At 43.2% G+C, this 16,228-nt stretch overlaps 1 protein-coding gene across 1 annotated transcript; it reads right to left on the reverse strand.

The window, feature by feature from the left end:
• Window positions 1-2,002: 2,002 nt before the first annotated feature.
• On the reverse strand, window positions 2,003-15,962 carry AGRP (agouti related neuropeptide). The gene is made up of 4 exons (XM_088458359.1): window positions 15,917-15,962; window positions 12,744-12,930; window positions 9,803-9,891; window positions 2,003-4,435 (listed from the first exon to the last, which is right to left on the reverse strand). The coding sequence occupies exons 2-4, from the start codon at window positions 12,916-12,918 to the stop codon at window positions 4,253-4,255; spliced, it is 447 nt and encodes a 148-aa protein (XP_088314485.1). The 5' UTR covers window positions 12,919-12,930; window positions 15,917-15,962; the 3' UTR covers window positions 2,003-4,252.
• Window positions 15,963-16,228: the final 266 nt, after the last annotated feature.

Genomic DNA, 16,228 nt, shown 5'->3' on the forward strand with positions numbered 1-16,228 from the left:
TTGTTGTTTCAGGATATTACATTTCCTTTTATAATTGGACAAATTATATTGTGTTTTATTTTCAGTCAGGTCTTCTTTTCATCCTAATTAGCGCAGATAATATAATTATTAGGAATGTAATGGACCATCTTTTTTTTACAATGTAGATTGGGTCCTCCGCAGAGGAAGCAGATAGCTTAATGCACAGGTTCCCAAACGCAGTCCAGGCTCCCAAACAGTTCAGGTTTAGAGAGATCCATGGTTGACATGAGATGACTTAATTAGTGCCTCGGTCATTTAGATTTAACCACCTGTGCTCAACCATGGATATCGCTATAAAACCTGAGCTGTTGGGGTGCCTTGAGGACCCCGTTGGGAGTATCTGTTTAATGTAACCCTCCCACGTACATTCAGTAACATATACCTTGAGGTAGACAATTTTGAGCACCAATAAGGGTATAAATGAACCAAAATGTTACTTCAGCACCAAGTAAGATATCATTAGGACAATTGGCACATTTTAAGAGGAAGAGTCATGCATCCTAGAAATCATGATATACAGGGGAAATTATGACAGAAACTGTATTGTCCCTTGGACTCTCTCCCATTTCCCAGACACACCACAACTCTGTAAATCCTTACACTGTCATCTCATGTGCTACAGAGTCCAATTCAAATTAACCACTCTCATCTACAAAGCTCTCCCCACACTTTGTTTTCATGTATTTTCTCTACCTTGCATGGTGCTGTTTTATGCATAGTCAGATTTTCCCACTGGGTGGTGCTATGGAGCACTGCGGCCAATTACAATTCAACAACACAATAATGATAGCTAGCATGTTCGGTGACCACATATTTTAACGAAAACATGCTCTCCAGTGTTTCTTAATTTTAAGTGGACCTGGTGCTAATATGTCACTGTTAGATTCAGATACTTGGTGATTGACAGCAGAGCTGTGACTAGACTTTTTTGGTGACCTGTGCCAGAGAGAGCATTGCCCCCCCCCCCCCATTTTTTAAATAGGTGACACCTGAAAAAGGGCCATGGCCTCATGGAAAATGGCCAGGAAGAGACAGAGGAGGCCAGGAGATGCTGGGGATAAAAGAAGAGAAAACTACAAGTGAGAATGATTGTAAACAGGAAAATTGACAGGCCCAAACAGCGCCCCCTGTCCTGCTGTGCCCTGTGCCATGGCACTGGTCGCACTACCCTAGTTATGGCCCTGAATGACAGGGCTGTGTTACTTTATGTCCACATATTTTTTGAATGGCAGTCTTTAGCGCTGGTTTTGCCTATCACACCTGATCGGCATTTTATTAGGTAGTGGACCACCAACCCGAGGCACCCCTGCAATTGCCACGGCACCCAGGGGGCCTGATTCAGACCCGCTCGCTGCCGGAGGTAACTCGCAGGTCTGATGGTTTTTTTTTCTCCAGGGCCGCTCGCAAAGCTGTGGGTGACCACCCACAGCTTGTGCAAGTGGCCTGGAGTCCGTAGCGATTATCGCGGCTATCAGGCTTTGCAACAAGACCCTGTGGTAGGGTCTCGGCTCCCGCAAGCCCCGAGTGGACTTCCTGCTCTAATAGAGGAGGAAGGCCCACTACTGACAACACTAGTGATGTCAGTAGGTCCACCCTCAAATGCCAGGCGTTCCTAAGGGAACTAAAGTTACTAAAGAGAAAAAGAAGTAATTTGTCTTAATATATGGCGCACATGAAATTGTTGCATAAATATTAAAAGAAAGATCTTTATTAGGTATACATTAAAAAAATTGGTACGATGGTACCAATGCTAGCGAAATAAGGGTTAATATCTAAAAGTGACAAAAAGTGAAAATACAGTTGAATATCAGTGAGAAGTTTGGAATTTTTAATGATTTTAATTTTTAATAAAATTGAGGTAAAACCCTGCTTCATAATATACTATAGTAATAGATTCATTGTTCAATTACAATCCCATAGGGTCCCCTAAGATAAGTACAATGATTGTTATTAACAGATTGTTTAGAAGCCACCAGGAAAACACTTTGTGAAGTTTGCACACAGGGAGTTTGTAACTGTAAATCATATATCAGGATTAAGACAGAACAAAAAGACGCTATTTATAGAAATCGTGTCTTCATATTGTAGCTGTTTTATTCAAATGACTTGTAGTACAATTAGATAAAGAGAAAAGCATATTCCCAGATAAAAAATGAAAGCAATATCTACAGTATGGTAACTAACTAAGCAGGAAAATGATTGAAGGCACTACTACATTCTTAATCTTTGTACCTTGGCCAAGGTCTGTATTGCAAGAGCTTGGATAGCTACTACAGGACCTGAGTTTCAAATGTGGGTTGCTCTAATAAATACAACAATATCCCATGAAAAACATTTATATATTATTCATAAAGCTGAATACAAGTACGGCAGGATTTGCCAGAGATGGCTACAATCAAAATACGCCAAAATGCCGTTGAATCAGTCCATGCTGCCTGGAGTATAGATTACAGGGTTGTATATGGATTTGGAGTTATACTACAACTGATATTTAATTATTGTAGGTATATATGCCTTTTTACCGGGATGCAGTCAGGAAGCCGAGGGTCAAAATGCCGACCGCCGCTTTCCCGACTGTCTAATCTCAGCAGGGGTCTAATGACAGGCGTCGAAATCCCGACGCCTGTCATTTTACCTATGCCGGGAGCCCGACGGGTGCGGACAGCTGCGGGGGGGGGGAGGGTTAGGGGCTCCCGGGGGGGGACTTAGGGTTAGCACTCCTCGGGAGGGTTATGGTTAGGCTAGGGTAAGAAGGGGTTAGAATTAGGCACCCCCGGGGGGAGGTTAGGGTAAGGCACCCCTGCGGGAGACTTAGGTTTAGGCTGCGGGGAAGGGGGGGTTAGGTTTAGGCACTTACAAGGGGGGGGCTAGGGTTAGGCACTTGAGGGGAGGTTAGGGTTAGGCACCCCTAAGGGAGGATTAGGGTTGGGAGGGGGGGGGGTAGGGTTAGTGAATAGTTAAAATACTTACCTGTCGGGATCTTCACTACCAGTCTTCATACTGATCCCCTTTTTACCGCATTTGGTAAATGTAAAATAATACATTATTATGGTCTATTATTGATGCTGTTTAGGTCTTTGGTTTTTTTTATTGAGAAATGTTTTATATACTCTGTACAAGATGATATTTTTCTCAGTCTGCACCGAAGTTGCTATTGTTTTGTATGATTGTTTGTATAGTATAATATATCTATTACCATCGTATGTGTTCTGCACACTACATATATGGTAAACTTGATACATATTTATTAGTATGATGGCTACATTCTATGTTTGAACTGCAAGATGCTTTTTAATTAATCTTCTCTTGAATGTTTTGGACTTTAGTTTGTTGTTTCTTCAAATTTTAATAAAAAAGTACTCAATTTAAAAAAAAAAAGTTACAAAAATGTTCAGTTTTTGGAGTTTGATGAATAGTGGTCCCCGCATTAGTGTATGGATATATGTACCACTTCGGTCCTTTGAAGGGATGCAGGAAATTTCCGTGATATCTCCTGCGTACCCAAAATGATCAATGGGTCCAATTCTTTATTTTATTAAAAACATGAGGAAACTAAGGACCGGATTCATAGTTGTACGCAAACTCGATGGAGGACTGCGCATGTGCAGAACAGGTACTGCGTTGTCGCACATGGTGCCCCCTAAGCTGCAGCCTGATGGACAGGCTGCGACCATTTGTGGGAGGGCACGGCCACGGGGTCAGTTTTACAAAACGAGGGCATGTTACCCCCGGTTTGTAGGCATGCCAAGGCTACAAGTGGCTTTTTTCAAGAGCACAGACTACATTTCTACATTCAACTCTTTCACAATGAAACCACTAAAATGGCCATTTGGCACGTTGGCTCAATGATGAATACTTTATTGACCCAAGATCAGGGTCTTCTACTGAGAAAGGAGCAGAAGAAATGGTGTGTCTACAGACATGGCACTAGTCCTACATATATTATACCTTAGAGCAGATGTTCCCAAATGTGGTCCTCAAGGCTCCCCGAAAGTTCAGGTTTTATCCATGGTTGAGCACAGATGGTTAAATCAAATTAATTAAGTCACCTGTGGTCAAGTAGGGATATCCTTCAAACCTGGACTGTTAGGCTGCCTTGAGGACCGAGTTTGGCAAGTTACAAATCTGTGTAGAGAAAATAGAGGTAAATAAAATAATAATGGTTTGATAATATTACAAAGCATTATATATAGTAGAGTATCCTTCTGAGCCTCCAAATAGACAAACGCTGCTAATTCTTGCCTTGGAGGCAATTGGTGCTAGTTTTTCTGCAGTAGCAAATGGCATTGAAGAAACGACAGTAGCAGGTAGCACAGGGGCTGCAGCAGGGTAGGTGGCCAACACACGACTCCAGAAGCTGAACACACCTCCTTGGTGAACGCTCCTCGCGGGAAGAGACCTCCAGTGACAGAGCCTGATAAAGATAACAATCTAGATTATAAACCATAATAAACATTAAATAATAGCTACAGGGGTCATCATTTCTCTGGCAGTGCACAAAATACCTCACCAAAGATATTATAGATGCCGCATTAGCTCTGTACATTGTGATTTGCCAGGACACATAGGTGGAGATGTATCAACCCTTGGACAGAGACAGTTGGCACAAGCAACCAATCAGTTTCAAACTGTCTGGCATCTAGCACAGTTTTTGAAATTACAGAAGCTGAGATTAGTCGCTTTGGACGGCTGCTCCACCTTATCACTCTCCAAGACTTGATACTTCTCCATTTCATCAGAGGAGGGGGCCCGTGTGCAGGCTCTGGACGGGCCCCTCACTCTTGCACATTCTGTAGTACATTTAGGAAGACATTTGTTCATAGTACACAAGGGCATATTTATAAGGACAAAATGTATATGTATATATATATATATATATATACATACACTTTTAATAGAGCTTTTTTTATACATATTATTATAAAGATTTTAAATAGTTTAAAAAAAAATTTGTTAAATAAATTTTATCTATTTTTAAAGTTTTTTTAGCTAATTGGAACAGAAGCCCAAATGTGGGCATATTGGTTTACACATGCTTATGCGTGGGTATCTGCAAACACTGAGCCACTAGTCTCACTGGGGCAGGAGAATATCAACCTAATGGTCATACCACTCCGCATATTGGCCCTCACCTCTCCGGGCTAGTCCCATCAGGGCATCCGAGGGGTATATTTACTAAAGTGCGGGTTTTTAGAAGTGCAGATGTTGCCCATAGCAACCAATTAGATTCTACTTATCAGTTATCTAGCACTTTATAGAATATAATAGCTAGAATCTGATTGGTTGTTGCTATGTGCAACATCTCCACTTCTAAAAACCCGCACTTTAGTAAGTATACCCCTGAGTGTCAACTTAATCCTGAGCCACGCCCCATCATTTATAGCAGTAAAATCAACTAAATGTGGGTATTATAGAATAGTCCTTCTCAAATCCAGTCCTCAGGACACACTAGCAGCGCATGTTTTCCAAGTCATGAAACACCATCATTACAGTCCATGTTTTAAGAATAACCATGCTTGAGCACAGGTGACTTAATTAGCACCTCAATTTGATTTAACAGTCTGGGCTCAAGCATGTTAATCCTTTCTATCCATTTTTCATGCACTTTTCGCCAAAATAGTTCCCAACATATGTTTTTCCCATTATTATACACCTGACATAGATGCTACATAATACCATTTTATTCCCAAGACACAGATCAAACACATGATTTGGTCATTGGATCTCGTGAGATTCAGACTTGTAGTTCTGCTCAGGTACCAAATGCATTATGTCATAACAGGAGCACAACTAAAGTTCCCAGAAGGCCATGCACAGGTTACATTGTATCATTGGAGCTATCAGTGGCCAGCAAGCTCTGTGCTCCCCAGGGAGAAGCAGCTGTTGTCACTCTCTGCTAGGCAGATATATGGAGGGAACCTGACCAGCATGGGATTCGGCAGCTGACCAGCATTGATAGTCTGAAGGGAGCTAAACTTGTGTCTATTTTTTTCTATGGGGGAGATGTACCAAACGCTCTACATTGCCCACAGCAGCCAATCAGCTTCTACCTATAATTTTATCAGGTTTCTGGATTCTTGTGTTCCCAGAGATGATGTTGGGACTGGTTCTGGAATGAATGCGGAATGCAGGAAGTTGGGTGGGCATATATAGATCCTTTGCATGAGGTGTGAACTAGAGATGGTACTGGTAGAAGACTGGCTGGGGTGATATGCCGGACTGGAACTGGTAATGCCGGTATTCCAGGCTGGGACTAGCTAACTAGGACGTCGGCTGGGACCGCTATGCTGGTATGCCAAGCTGGGACGGGCTAACTAGGACACCGGGCTAGGACCATATATACTAGTACTGGTGCTGCAGGGTTTAATTGGTACCGCAAAGGGATTATCCTAGCTGGAATTTATGCTGCAGGTGTTAACCAAGCTTGAGCTGGTGCTGCAGGGGTTAATAGGATCAGGAGCAGATTCTTCAGGGAGCACCTTGGAACATGGAGACACAGGGTATTTCCAACATTGCACTAGCAACTAGAGATGGCCATCGACCATCGATGATTCATAAACATTGGTGGTTTAGCTTTTGCCATCGATGGGGCAGGACCAGATGGTTTCCCTTCATCGATGTCTAAGCATAACCGAATGGCTCCTCCCCCGGCACCCGCGAAGACCCACCTCCAGGTTCTGATTGGTCCACGAGCCAGTCAGTCACAAAACAGGGATGTCCATCGGTTTGTGAAACCATCGATGCTCATCCATTGAATAGTTTGTAGCCATCGATGGCTACTTTCTATTTTGCCATTGATGGTAGCACTACCGATGGCCATTCCTACTAGCAACTTGTGAGGGTACCAGGAAGGCCTTTTATACCACTTGCTGTACTGGGATTTGTAGCCTGGATTACATGACTGGGTCCTGTTGCGCGATTGGTTGTTTGATGGTCAGCTGTCCTAATCCAAGATGGCTGCACCCAGTGCACAGAACTGGAGGGAGAAGTGCTGGAAACAGACCACGCCTGAACTTTGGAGCACTGTGCAGCTGCCATTAGAGCTGCAGGAATGCTGGGACCCCGGCCAGGGGAAAATCACCCATCTTTCATGTAAGTGATGGGGAGCCACCTGCTGAGTCCTGACATTTTATTGAATGTACTTGATAAGTGCTGTGGTTGCTATGGGCAGCTTCTCTACCTGTCCACTTCTCCACCCTTTAGAAGGTTTAATACATATCCCCCAATGTCTTCATTGCAATAGCTTTCATGTGTTTTATGGTCCATATGTCTGTATGGTTTTCTGTACCCTGGCACTATGAGGTCAATCCAATTACCCGCAAAGTGGGCGAGTTGTCATCATAATGGCGTACAAACACCAGCAACGGCACCCAAAATTGCACTCCTCGCGGTCCCTTCTCGTGCCGGACTCACACATTTTTGTACGAAGCCCTGAGGGTCTGCAAACAAAAATCTCTGATTCCGACGGTACCATATAGTAAGTGCGGCAAACAGCTGCACTTCCTCACTCCACGAGGGGACTTGCGGGTAATTGGATTGACCCCTGCATGTGCATTTTTAATAGTGGTCCTGCTTGTGATGTACCATACTCAGGATCTCAGGGGTGCTTCTATTATAGGTCTTATTTCTATAATAGCTGTCCTTAGCTGTCCAACTGTATTTATCTGTGACTCCTCCGTTCCTTCTACAACTACACCGGAAAACAGCTTGGGGAGTGCGGTGAAGCTTGAGGACTATTCGCAAGCTACAATCAAGAGATTGCATCGTGACTGGTCCTCGCACTCACCTCAACCCTCCATGTGCTGCCATTTAAAGGTGGTGGCCATAATAACTTATTTGCAAGTTCTGCATACCCATCCAACCTGAATGGGACACACAATTCTGCATTGACAGACTGCCTGGGACGTATGCAAACATATTGACTTCTGGGAGGTATGGTTAATGTGTACTATACTTGCCGACATTGTATGCTACACCTCCTGGAGGGGAGGTCCATGGGGGATGTTGAAGGGGGGCATAGCAACGTGATTAGCATTATTAAGCTCCCATCCATGCAGCGACATCATGGGGCGGGGCTTAATATCACAATTCACCGCAAATCGTGCCATTAAGTTCCTGGACAGCTCTGCTTTACTAGGGAAGAGGGCGGTATCTGTGAGGCTTGTCTACTCTCTGAAGTGGGAGAGAACCTGCTGAAAATAGTGTGACATTTTGGCTGAATATGTCAAACGCTAACCTCTGAGGGTCAGTAATCGTACATACAGTGAGTTGACAACCCATTAACAAAAATGGTGCGAGATAAACCCATTCGATGTGAGGGTTTGTAGTGGAATGCAACTATGGGATGAAGGTATATGTCTGTTGATATGAAGTGATGGTATTCTAGCAATCCTATTGGTCCTAAGGACTGGAAAAAGACGTACTTATGGTTACAATATATTTATTGTTAAAATGTCACAGGGTATGTGTGCACATCTGTAAAATCAACTGTACGTGGTGACCGGATGTGATAGTTATGTCCAAATGAGTCACTTGAGCACATTCAGATACATTCCGAATACATTCCTGGAGACAGCAACTCACCCAGCCACCAGTGGCATCATTGTTCCCCCAGTCACCAAACATTGGATCACGGTCGCGTGACCCAACACGTCCATGCGCACAGGGACGGAGACCAGACTGTGAACAAACAACAACGCTACAGGGTGCCCACGGGAAGCAAGTGGATCGTCACAACAGAGGACGGAACGGAGAGGGCTTCCGCGGAAGAGTGAGGACGTTTCACGAGCGGTCAGACCAGGTAAGATCCCGCTCAGTGGAGGGGGCTTCCAACGCCAGGTTCACACACCTGAGCCGGTCTGCCTCCTCCCAGACTCTGCTTACCCACGAGGTTGGACTGAGCGACCGGCACTTTCACAGTAGTGCACGGCCGAACAGTTCCACGTTGTGGGCAGTACGATCCGGGACTCACCGGTCGGACCCGTGTGCGTCCCCCCCTAGCCCGAAGACATCCCGGGCAACGTTACACCACCGACCATCCTCACTCCATTCTTTTATTTCATTTAATATCAGACAATCAGCCCATAGAGATCGCAGGACGCCGCATCTCTATAGACTATAATTCACCACCACACAAGGCATACCAAGTGTGCTCAAGTGACTCATTTGGACATAACTATCACATCCGGTCACCACGTACAGTTGATTTTACAGATGTGCACACATACCCTGTGACATTTTAACAATAAATATATTGTAACCATAAGTACGTCTTTTTCCAGTCCTTAGGACCAATAGGATTGCTAGAATACCATCACTTCATATCAACAGACATATACCTTCATCCCATAGTTGCATTCCACTACAAACCCTCACAACGAATGGGTTTATCTCGCACCATTTTTGTTAATGGGTTGTCAACTCACTGTATGTACGATTACTGACCCTCAGAGGTTAGCGCTTGACATAGAACTTGATTGCTTTAGATTATTACACGTGGGTAGGACTGCCCACTTGCCGAGCCGCCACCACTGAGATACCTAGACATTTCTCCCTCTAGAGCGCTGTTAACTCTCTTTTGTATCATTTTGGCTGAATAGCCAAGTATGATGTACACCCATCGTCTGCATGCAGTTTAGTCAGAGAGTCGGTTTGCTCTTGAGCATTCAGCCAATTCTCTAGGGTCCAGGAACATTACTAAGCTCATATACAAGTGATGTTTCTGGCTCCTAGCAAATTGTTTAAGGCCTCTTTTTTTAATAATTACTATTTAAAGGGTTACCCTTGGGTCCAGTAGGCTGTAGTCCTCCATTAGTTCTTCTTCAGCTGTTCCTGTGTCCATTTTGTTCAATTCAGATCTTGCCAAGCTTCCTGAAATGTGCAGATGAATTATATTTACATTACCAATTACTGTGGCCCGTACACTAACAATCAATTGGGGCAATTCTACGCTTTGCAGATGATTGTCTAAAACAAAAAATCGTCAATGTGTGGGGTTCCCCGATTGCCAATTCTGACCAAAAAGCGATCGGAATAGGTGAATCAGGTTGCCCAACATGTTGGATTTTGCCGACCAATCAGTGGCTATAGATTGCTATATGGTAACGATCAGACGTATTGCAGACCGCTACTAGTAAAATAATGAGCTACTGGCAGATTTTTTATTTTATGATGGATTGGAAAATCATTAAATCGGGGTGGGGGGAGGGTGGACGCAGAATCGTTGATACTTTTTCTTTCTTTTTTTTAATTGATGAAGTGAGGGCCTGATTCAGAGCCGCTCGTAAGCGGCCGCTCGTTCGCTCCGAGCAATGTTCGCACATCTGCGCATGCGTATGGGTTGTAATGCGCATGCGCCAACCAGTCAGTGCGGTCGCAAAATAGCGAATGTCTGATAATTTGAGTGACAGGATGAGGCGTTTGTGGGTGGTAACAGGGGAAGGTGCTTGAAAACGGGGAGTGGAGATCCGAACGCAGGCGTGCCAAACGGTCAAAACGGGCGTTTTAAGGGTGTGCATAATTAGCAAAGCAGCGTCATCGACCACGTCAGTTGGTTGTCTTTTAGCCTGAACTGCTCGCATGATTGCGGTAGGAAAATGCTACCACAAGAATAGCGAGCAGTTCATACGCCTTTCGATGTACTCGATTAATCTAATAAATAGTGGAGATGACGTATGATGCGAGCGGCCAAGGGGCGTCTTTACAAAATAGCGAGCGCATGTTTCGTTCACTCGCTCAGACATAGAGGCATCAACAGACCTCAAAGAGCGAGCGCTCAATTTAAATAGCCAGCCCCTTTTTCTGAACGAGTGTCCGCAAATAGCGTCCGGCTCTGAATGAGGTCCTGTCCCATAATTCTGCTACAGAGATGTAGTATGCTCAGGGCAGGGTTTTAACCAAGGTTGATAAATGTTAAAGTAATCTGTTTTTTGGAGCTTTACCTGAGGTAATAAACTGTCCAGAATTATGCAACAGTATTGTGTAATATTCTGTGTAAAAGACATTTGCTGGGCGATGGGACTTACGGTGCACAGTTTGTGGTATCCAGGCTTTAATGAACTATTGTTTTTTTTATTTTCTTTTAAATTCAGAACTACATACCTTTTTTTTTTTTTTTTTATAAATAATGTTATAACAATATTAATTTGTTTTCTATGTGATTTTTACATGGATTAATTGGGAACCTACCTTTGCGCAGTGTAAAATAAGCATTTGAGCTGCTGCAAACCTCGTTTACTGCAATTGCTCCTACACAACACTTGCTGACTTTCTGGCTGCCCCCCCCCTTGGGAAAAGCCAGCCAAGACATCACAGCTGGGGGCGTGACGCGGCATAAGTGGGCCGTGCGGTAGGCGTGGTGGTGTGATCGCATCATTGTTGCCCCACCCCCTGCTCTTCTATGATGGGAACAATGGTGTCAGGCACAATCTATCTCCCCATTAACATTCAAACTCTCAACTGCCATGTTCGAAATTCAAATCTCAAAATTCAAAGCTTTTTTGCCCTTCTGCTCCACGGGAGGTTTCTGTCCTCCCTGAGCTCGCCTTAGGACACCTGCCTTACGGTATTGCAATTCAAATTAGGGTGAGTTTTCAATATCCGTATCCAAATCAAGTGAATTTTGTAAAAAGAAAAAAAAAATCTAGTCAAAGTGTTAAGTCCTTAGCAGTGGCGGCTCCATAGTTGGGGCTGCAACGCTGTCTAATCAGATAGGGGAGCCACACCAACTGCCACCCTCAAACATCACTGGCAGTTGGTGTGGCTCCTCTATTTGAACATTGGGCTGTGCTGCAGCCCCCATCTCTGTAGCCGACACTCATCCCAGACAATGAGCTTACAGTCCCGCAGCACTTGGGCCAGTTGCTTTGTCACCCAGGGGCTTATTCATCATACTATAAATGGCCCGTTAACCATGAGGAAACGCTAGTTTCCGCATATTTAGGTTACCGGGCTATTCATCATTAAGGGTCCGATAGGACCCCTGGTATTCAGCAAACTCCGAAAACAAAGTTTTCTGAGTTTGCTGCTGAGAACAAGCGCCATCTTCAGACGGCGCTTGTTCTCAGATCCCCACTCCTTCCTATAGGAAGAAGTTCCGGGGATGCAAAGAGGGATCCGAGCGGATGCCTCCGCCGCCTCCTCACTCCCTCCCGGTGGCTTTGCGTAGCCAGGATAACTGGGAGCAGGTAAGTAACGCAGCTACAGAAGTAGCTGCGATACTTTCCACAGGGACAACTGCTTTTCCTCACTTAAGTATCCCTCACAGCGAGTTCAATCCTTCATCATCGGAGGCCATACGGCCTTCGATGATGAATAGGCCCCATAATCACCTCAGTCGAGAGGAAACATTTTACCCCTTAAGGGGTTGAATCCCTGCTTAATGGATACTTACTGTACGTCATGGGAGGAATATACTCCCTGAATGTCATGTTTCTAAGTCCAGGGTTTTGGGCTGGGCATTGATGATTCAGTAAAAAAGGACATTTGTTTTCAAATTTATATATTAAGATATATTAAACATGTCGTTTTCTGATAAAATGTTGGATATTTGCAGCTGTATTTATTTTCCTGATAGTTTATTAGTTTATAATGTTGGACATAGTGGACGGCCTTCCCCCAAACATACTAACAGTGCCCAGAGAAAGTAAAGTTTTTGAATTTTGTTTAATACAGAGATACCCTCTTCTTACTAAGGCATACTGTATATTGTTTACGTCTCTTACCTGGCACGACCAGCCCGGACTCTTTCACTTGGCGCAGTAAACCTGGGTAGCTGTATCTGCCCGTATAGGTTCCAGAGCTAAAGTCCGCAAGTCTCCCATTGCCAGTGTCTGAGGCCTGCATGGCCTGGATTGCTAGGGACATGGCCATACACAGCAGGACTGTGTGGAGCATCATGCTTGGAGAACTCTATACAATACATATAAAACAAATACTTTACACAGTATAGTACAAATAATGTTTGCCAGTGAATTTGCTGATAATACTAGTCTATGTTTCTTATATACATTACTATAATAACTGGTTTATATTTGCTTTTATATACAAGAAATATGTACTTGACGTTCAGATTGTCAACATGATCTAAATGTCGACATTCAATATTTCTGCATGGACAGCATATCAATATTCCGCATATTGGCCTTGCGAATGTCGACAGTCATTATGTACACAATGCATTTTTACATATACTTGTCAACTAACCCTAAACAACACCCTAAGCCTAACCGCAGCCTAACCCTAATGTTGGGTACATACTTGGCCGACGAGCCGACAGTCTGCACAATCTGCCGGCAGACAAGTCAGTTTGAGTTGTATGCAGGTGTGCATGCACAATTACTGACCGACCGGTATGTCTGGCCCCAGGAGCCGGTAATGACGTCAATGTTGCCGGTTCCTGCGGCTGGCATATGGGTTGGCCGCCCGTGCACACAGACACATGTGCACAATATATCTGAAAGATAGTATATGGCATCTGACACACTATCTGTGAATTACATCGTTCACAGATGTTTTTGGTGTACAAACTGGTTGATGGCTGGAACGATATATATCGTTAGTCAACTGTACGAACAATATATCAGCCAGTGTGTACCCAGCTTTACTCTAAAATTGGCTGTTGACATTCTGACAATGGACCTAATTATTATTATTATTACCAGTTATTTATATAGTGCACACATATTCCGCAGCGCTTTACAGAGAATATTTGGCCATTCACATCAGTCCCTGCCCCAGTTTAGTTTACAATCTATATTCCCTAACACATGCTCTCACACAAACACACTAGGGTTAATTTTTTTGCTGGGAGCCAATTAACCTACCAATATATTTTTGGAGTGTGGGAGGAAACCGGAGCACCCGGAGGAAACCCACGCAAGCACAGGGAGAATATACAAACTCCGCACAGTTAGGGCCGTGGTGGGAATTGAACCCACGACCTCAGTGCTGTGAGGCAGTAACGCTAACCATTACACCATCTGTGCTGCTAATTCAGACTTGTTCGCAAACCGAATGGTTTGCGTACAAGTCCGATGGCAGGGGGACTGTGCATTTTCAGAACGGGTCTTGTGAGATCAAGCAGGGACTCTGCCAGAGGTGTATGGGGGTACATCTCCCAGCAGCACTGTGTACAAGCCTGATATCTGGAGACAGAAAATCTTTTCTTTGATAGATACAGGGGCCTATTTATCATCGATAAATGGCCCGGTAACCATGCAGAAACGCTAGTTTCCGCATATTTTAGTTACGAGCCATTCATCATCAGGAGTCCCAAATGGACCACCTGATATTCAGCTAACTAACAAGCGCCATCTTTGCCTAGCCGGGCTGACAGGGAGGAGGTAAGTAATGCTGCTACTTCAGTAGCTGCGCTACTAACCCAGGGGACAGCTGCTTTTCCGAGCAGCTGTCCCCACACCGGAGCAATGATGAATTACTCCGGTTCAAAGTTTGCCCCGCTCCGAGTTGGATACATAAATATCCCTCACGGCAAGATCATTACTTAATCATCGGTGGCCATACGGCCTCCGATGATGAATAGGCCCCGTACTCTCTTAGTGAGCGTATCTAAACTATGGTAAAAGATAAGCAGGGAATGTATACTACAGTTTTGATTCTATAGATATAGTAGCTATAAAATTATTCACCCCATTGTGTATTTTTCACATTTATTTTAGATCATGGTATCGAAAGAATTATTTGGGATTTTTTTTTTATTAAAGATTATACATACAACTCATAAAGGGTACAAAAAAAAAGAAAAGGGAACAGTGGGATCAAAATACAGGGGGAGCCAAGGCCCAATCAGAGATACACAACATAGTCGCTCATGCCGGGACTGAGTGATAAATCATGAAATATAGTATGAATAGTACTCAAACCACTAAGGTGAAATGTACATTCTAAAAGTGAACACTAAATAAAATCTACCTTGTACAAAGTGGAGGAAGAGTTTATGCTCTGATGAGACCAATATTATATTTGTCTTCAGCACTATTTGTTGTGTTTACATCATCCAAGAACATTATCCCTACCGTGAAGCATGTTGAAGGGTACATAGTGCTATTGGGACACTTCTCTGCTTCAGGCACCATAAAAATTGTCAAAGTAAAGGACTAGATGGCACAATATAAAGAGAACTCTCGGTGGAGAACCTTAGGAAATCTGGAAGATGCCTAGGCTTTGAAGCCACTCTGTTTATGACCAAATATTTAACAAAAGCCATATTGAAGCGGCTTAAATACAATTTATTGTACTGGAGAGGTCCATCCAAAGCCCAGATTTAAATCCTACTGAGAATTTATGGAATGATTTAAAAATAGCTGTACCCATCCGATCTTAAGGAACATAAACAATTTTGCATGGGCAAAAAGGTGTTGCAGTCACATTTGTATATATTTATACTAAGGACGAGTCCCACTTGTCCTTAGAACTGAAAGGTTTAGAAGAAAATCGCAACATATTTGAATAACAGCATTCGCTGTTCTTAAAATAGATCAAACTAATTTTGCAAAAACATAACAAAAAATAAAATAATTGAACACATTTTAAGATATATTTTTTTAATATTCCACCCCCTTATAATACCATCCTCACTTATTACCAGGCAATTATAAAGAGGGTGATACAGTATATAACATCGCCTTGCGTTTTAATCTGATCAACAAACAAACAAAATAAAATGATAAAAAAAATCTAATATAAGTAAGAAAAAAAAAATAGATTAAAAATTATCTAACAAGTGTTATAAATGTCATCACAAACAATTGATTAAATGTTCTACACCTTTTATCTCTATCTCACACTTGTTATTTTTACACTATAATCACGCCTAGTGCTGTTGCATATGTTTCCTTTTAGCTAGTGGGTAAGCAGAAGAATAAGAGTAACTTACGTGGTGTGTGATGGAGGGTCCCTAGGTCAAGCCGACTGGTTTCGGGAGTCACAGGGGAATTAGATTTATATAGAAAAATATCAATGTTACCCGGCAGTGACGTGTATAAGGAGGACAACAACAAGTGGGATGTTTCCAATGCTTGCTATTGACAAACCACAGCGTATATATTAAGGAGTCATTTATAAATTCTGCTCAGAACTCATAATACTCATTACATGTGATTTATGTTAAAAGCACCAGTAATGACGTTATCTATTCTTATCCCATTGTAAAATCACCACGCTGTCCCTCTCTGGAGCTGGTCATTAG

This window comes from Taudactylus pleione, unplaced genomic scaffold (assembly GCF_031769625.1).
Source record: "Taudactylus pleione unplaced genomic scaffold, aTauple2 ptg000828l, whole genome shotgun sequence".
Classification (NCBI taxonomy): domain Eukaryota; kingdom Metazoa; phylum Chordata; class Amphibia; order Anura; family Myobatrachidae; genus Taudactylus; species Taudactylus pleione.

Coding starts and splice junctions, on each gene's coding strand:
- AGRP (XM_088458359.1), bottom strand. CDS start 12,918: ATGATGCTCCACACAGTCCTGCTGTGTATGGCCATGTCCCTAGCAATC. Junction 9,892..12,743: donor GTCCGGGCTGGTCGTGCCAG/GTAAGAGACGTA, acceptor TGCACATTTCAG/GAAGCTTGGCAAGATCTGAA. Junction 4,436..9,802: donor ACAGCCTACTGGACCCAAGG/GTAACCCTTTAA, acceptor TATCTTTATCAG/GCTCTGTCACTGGAGGTCTC.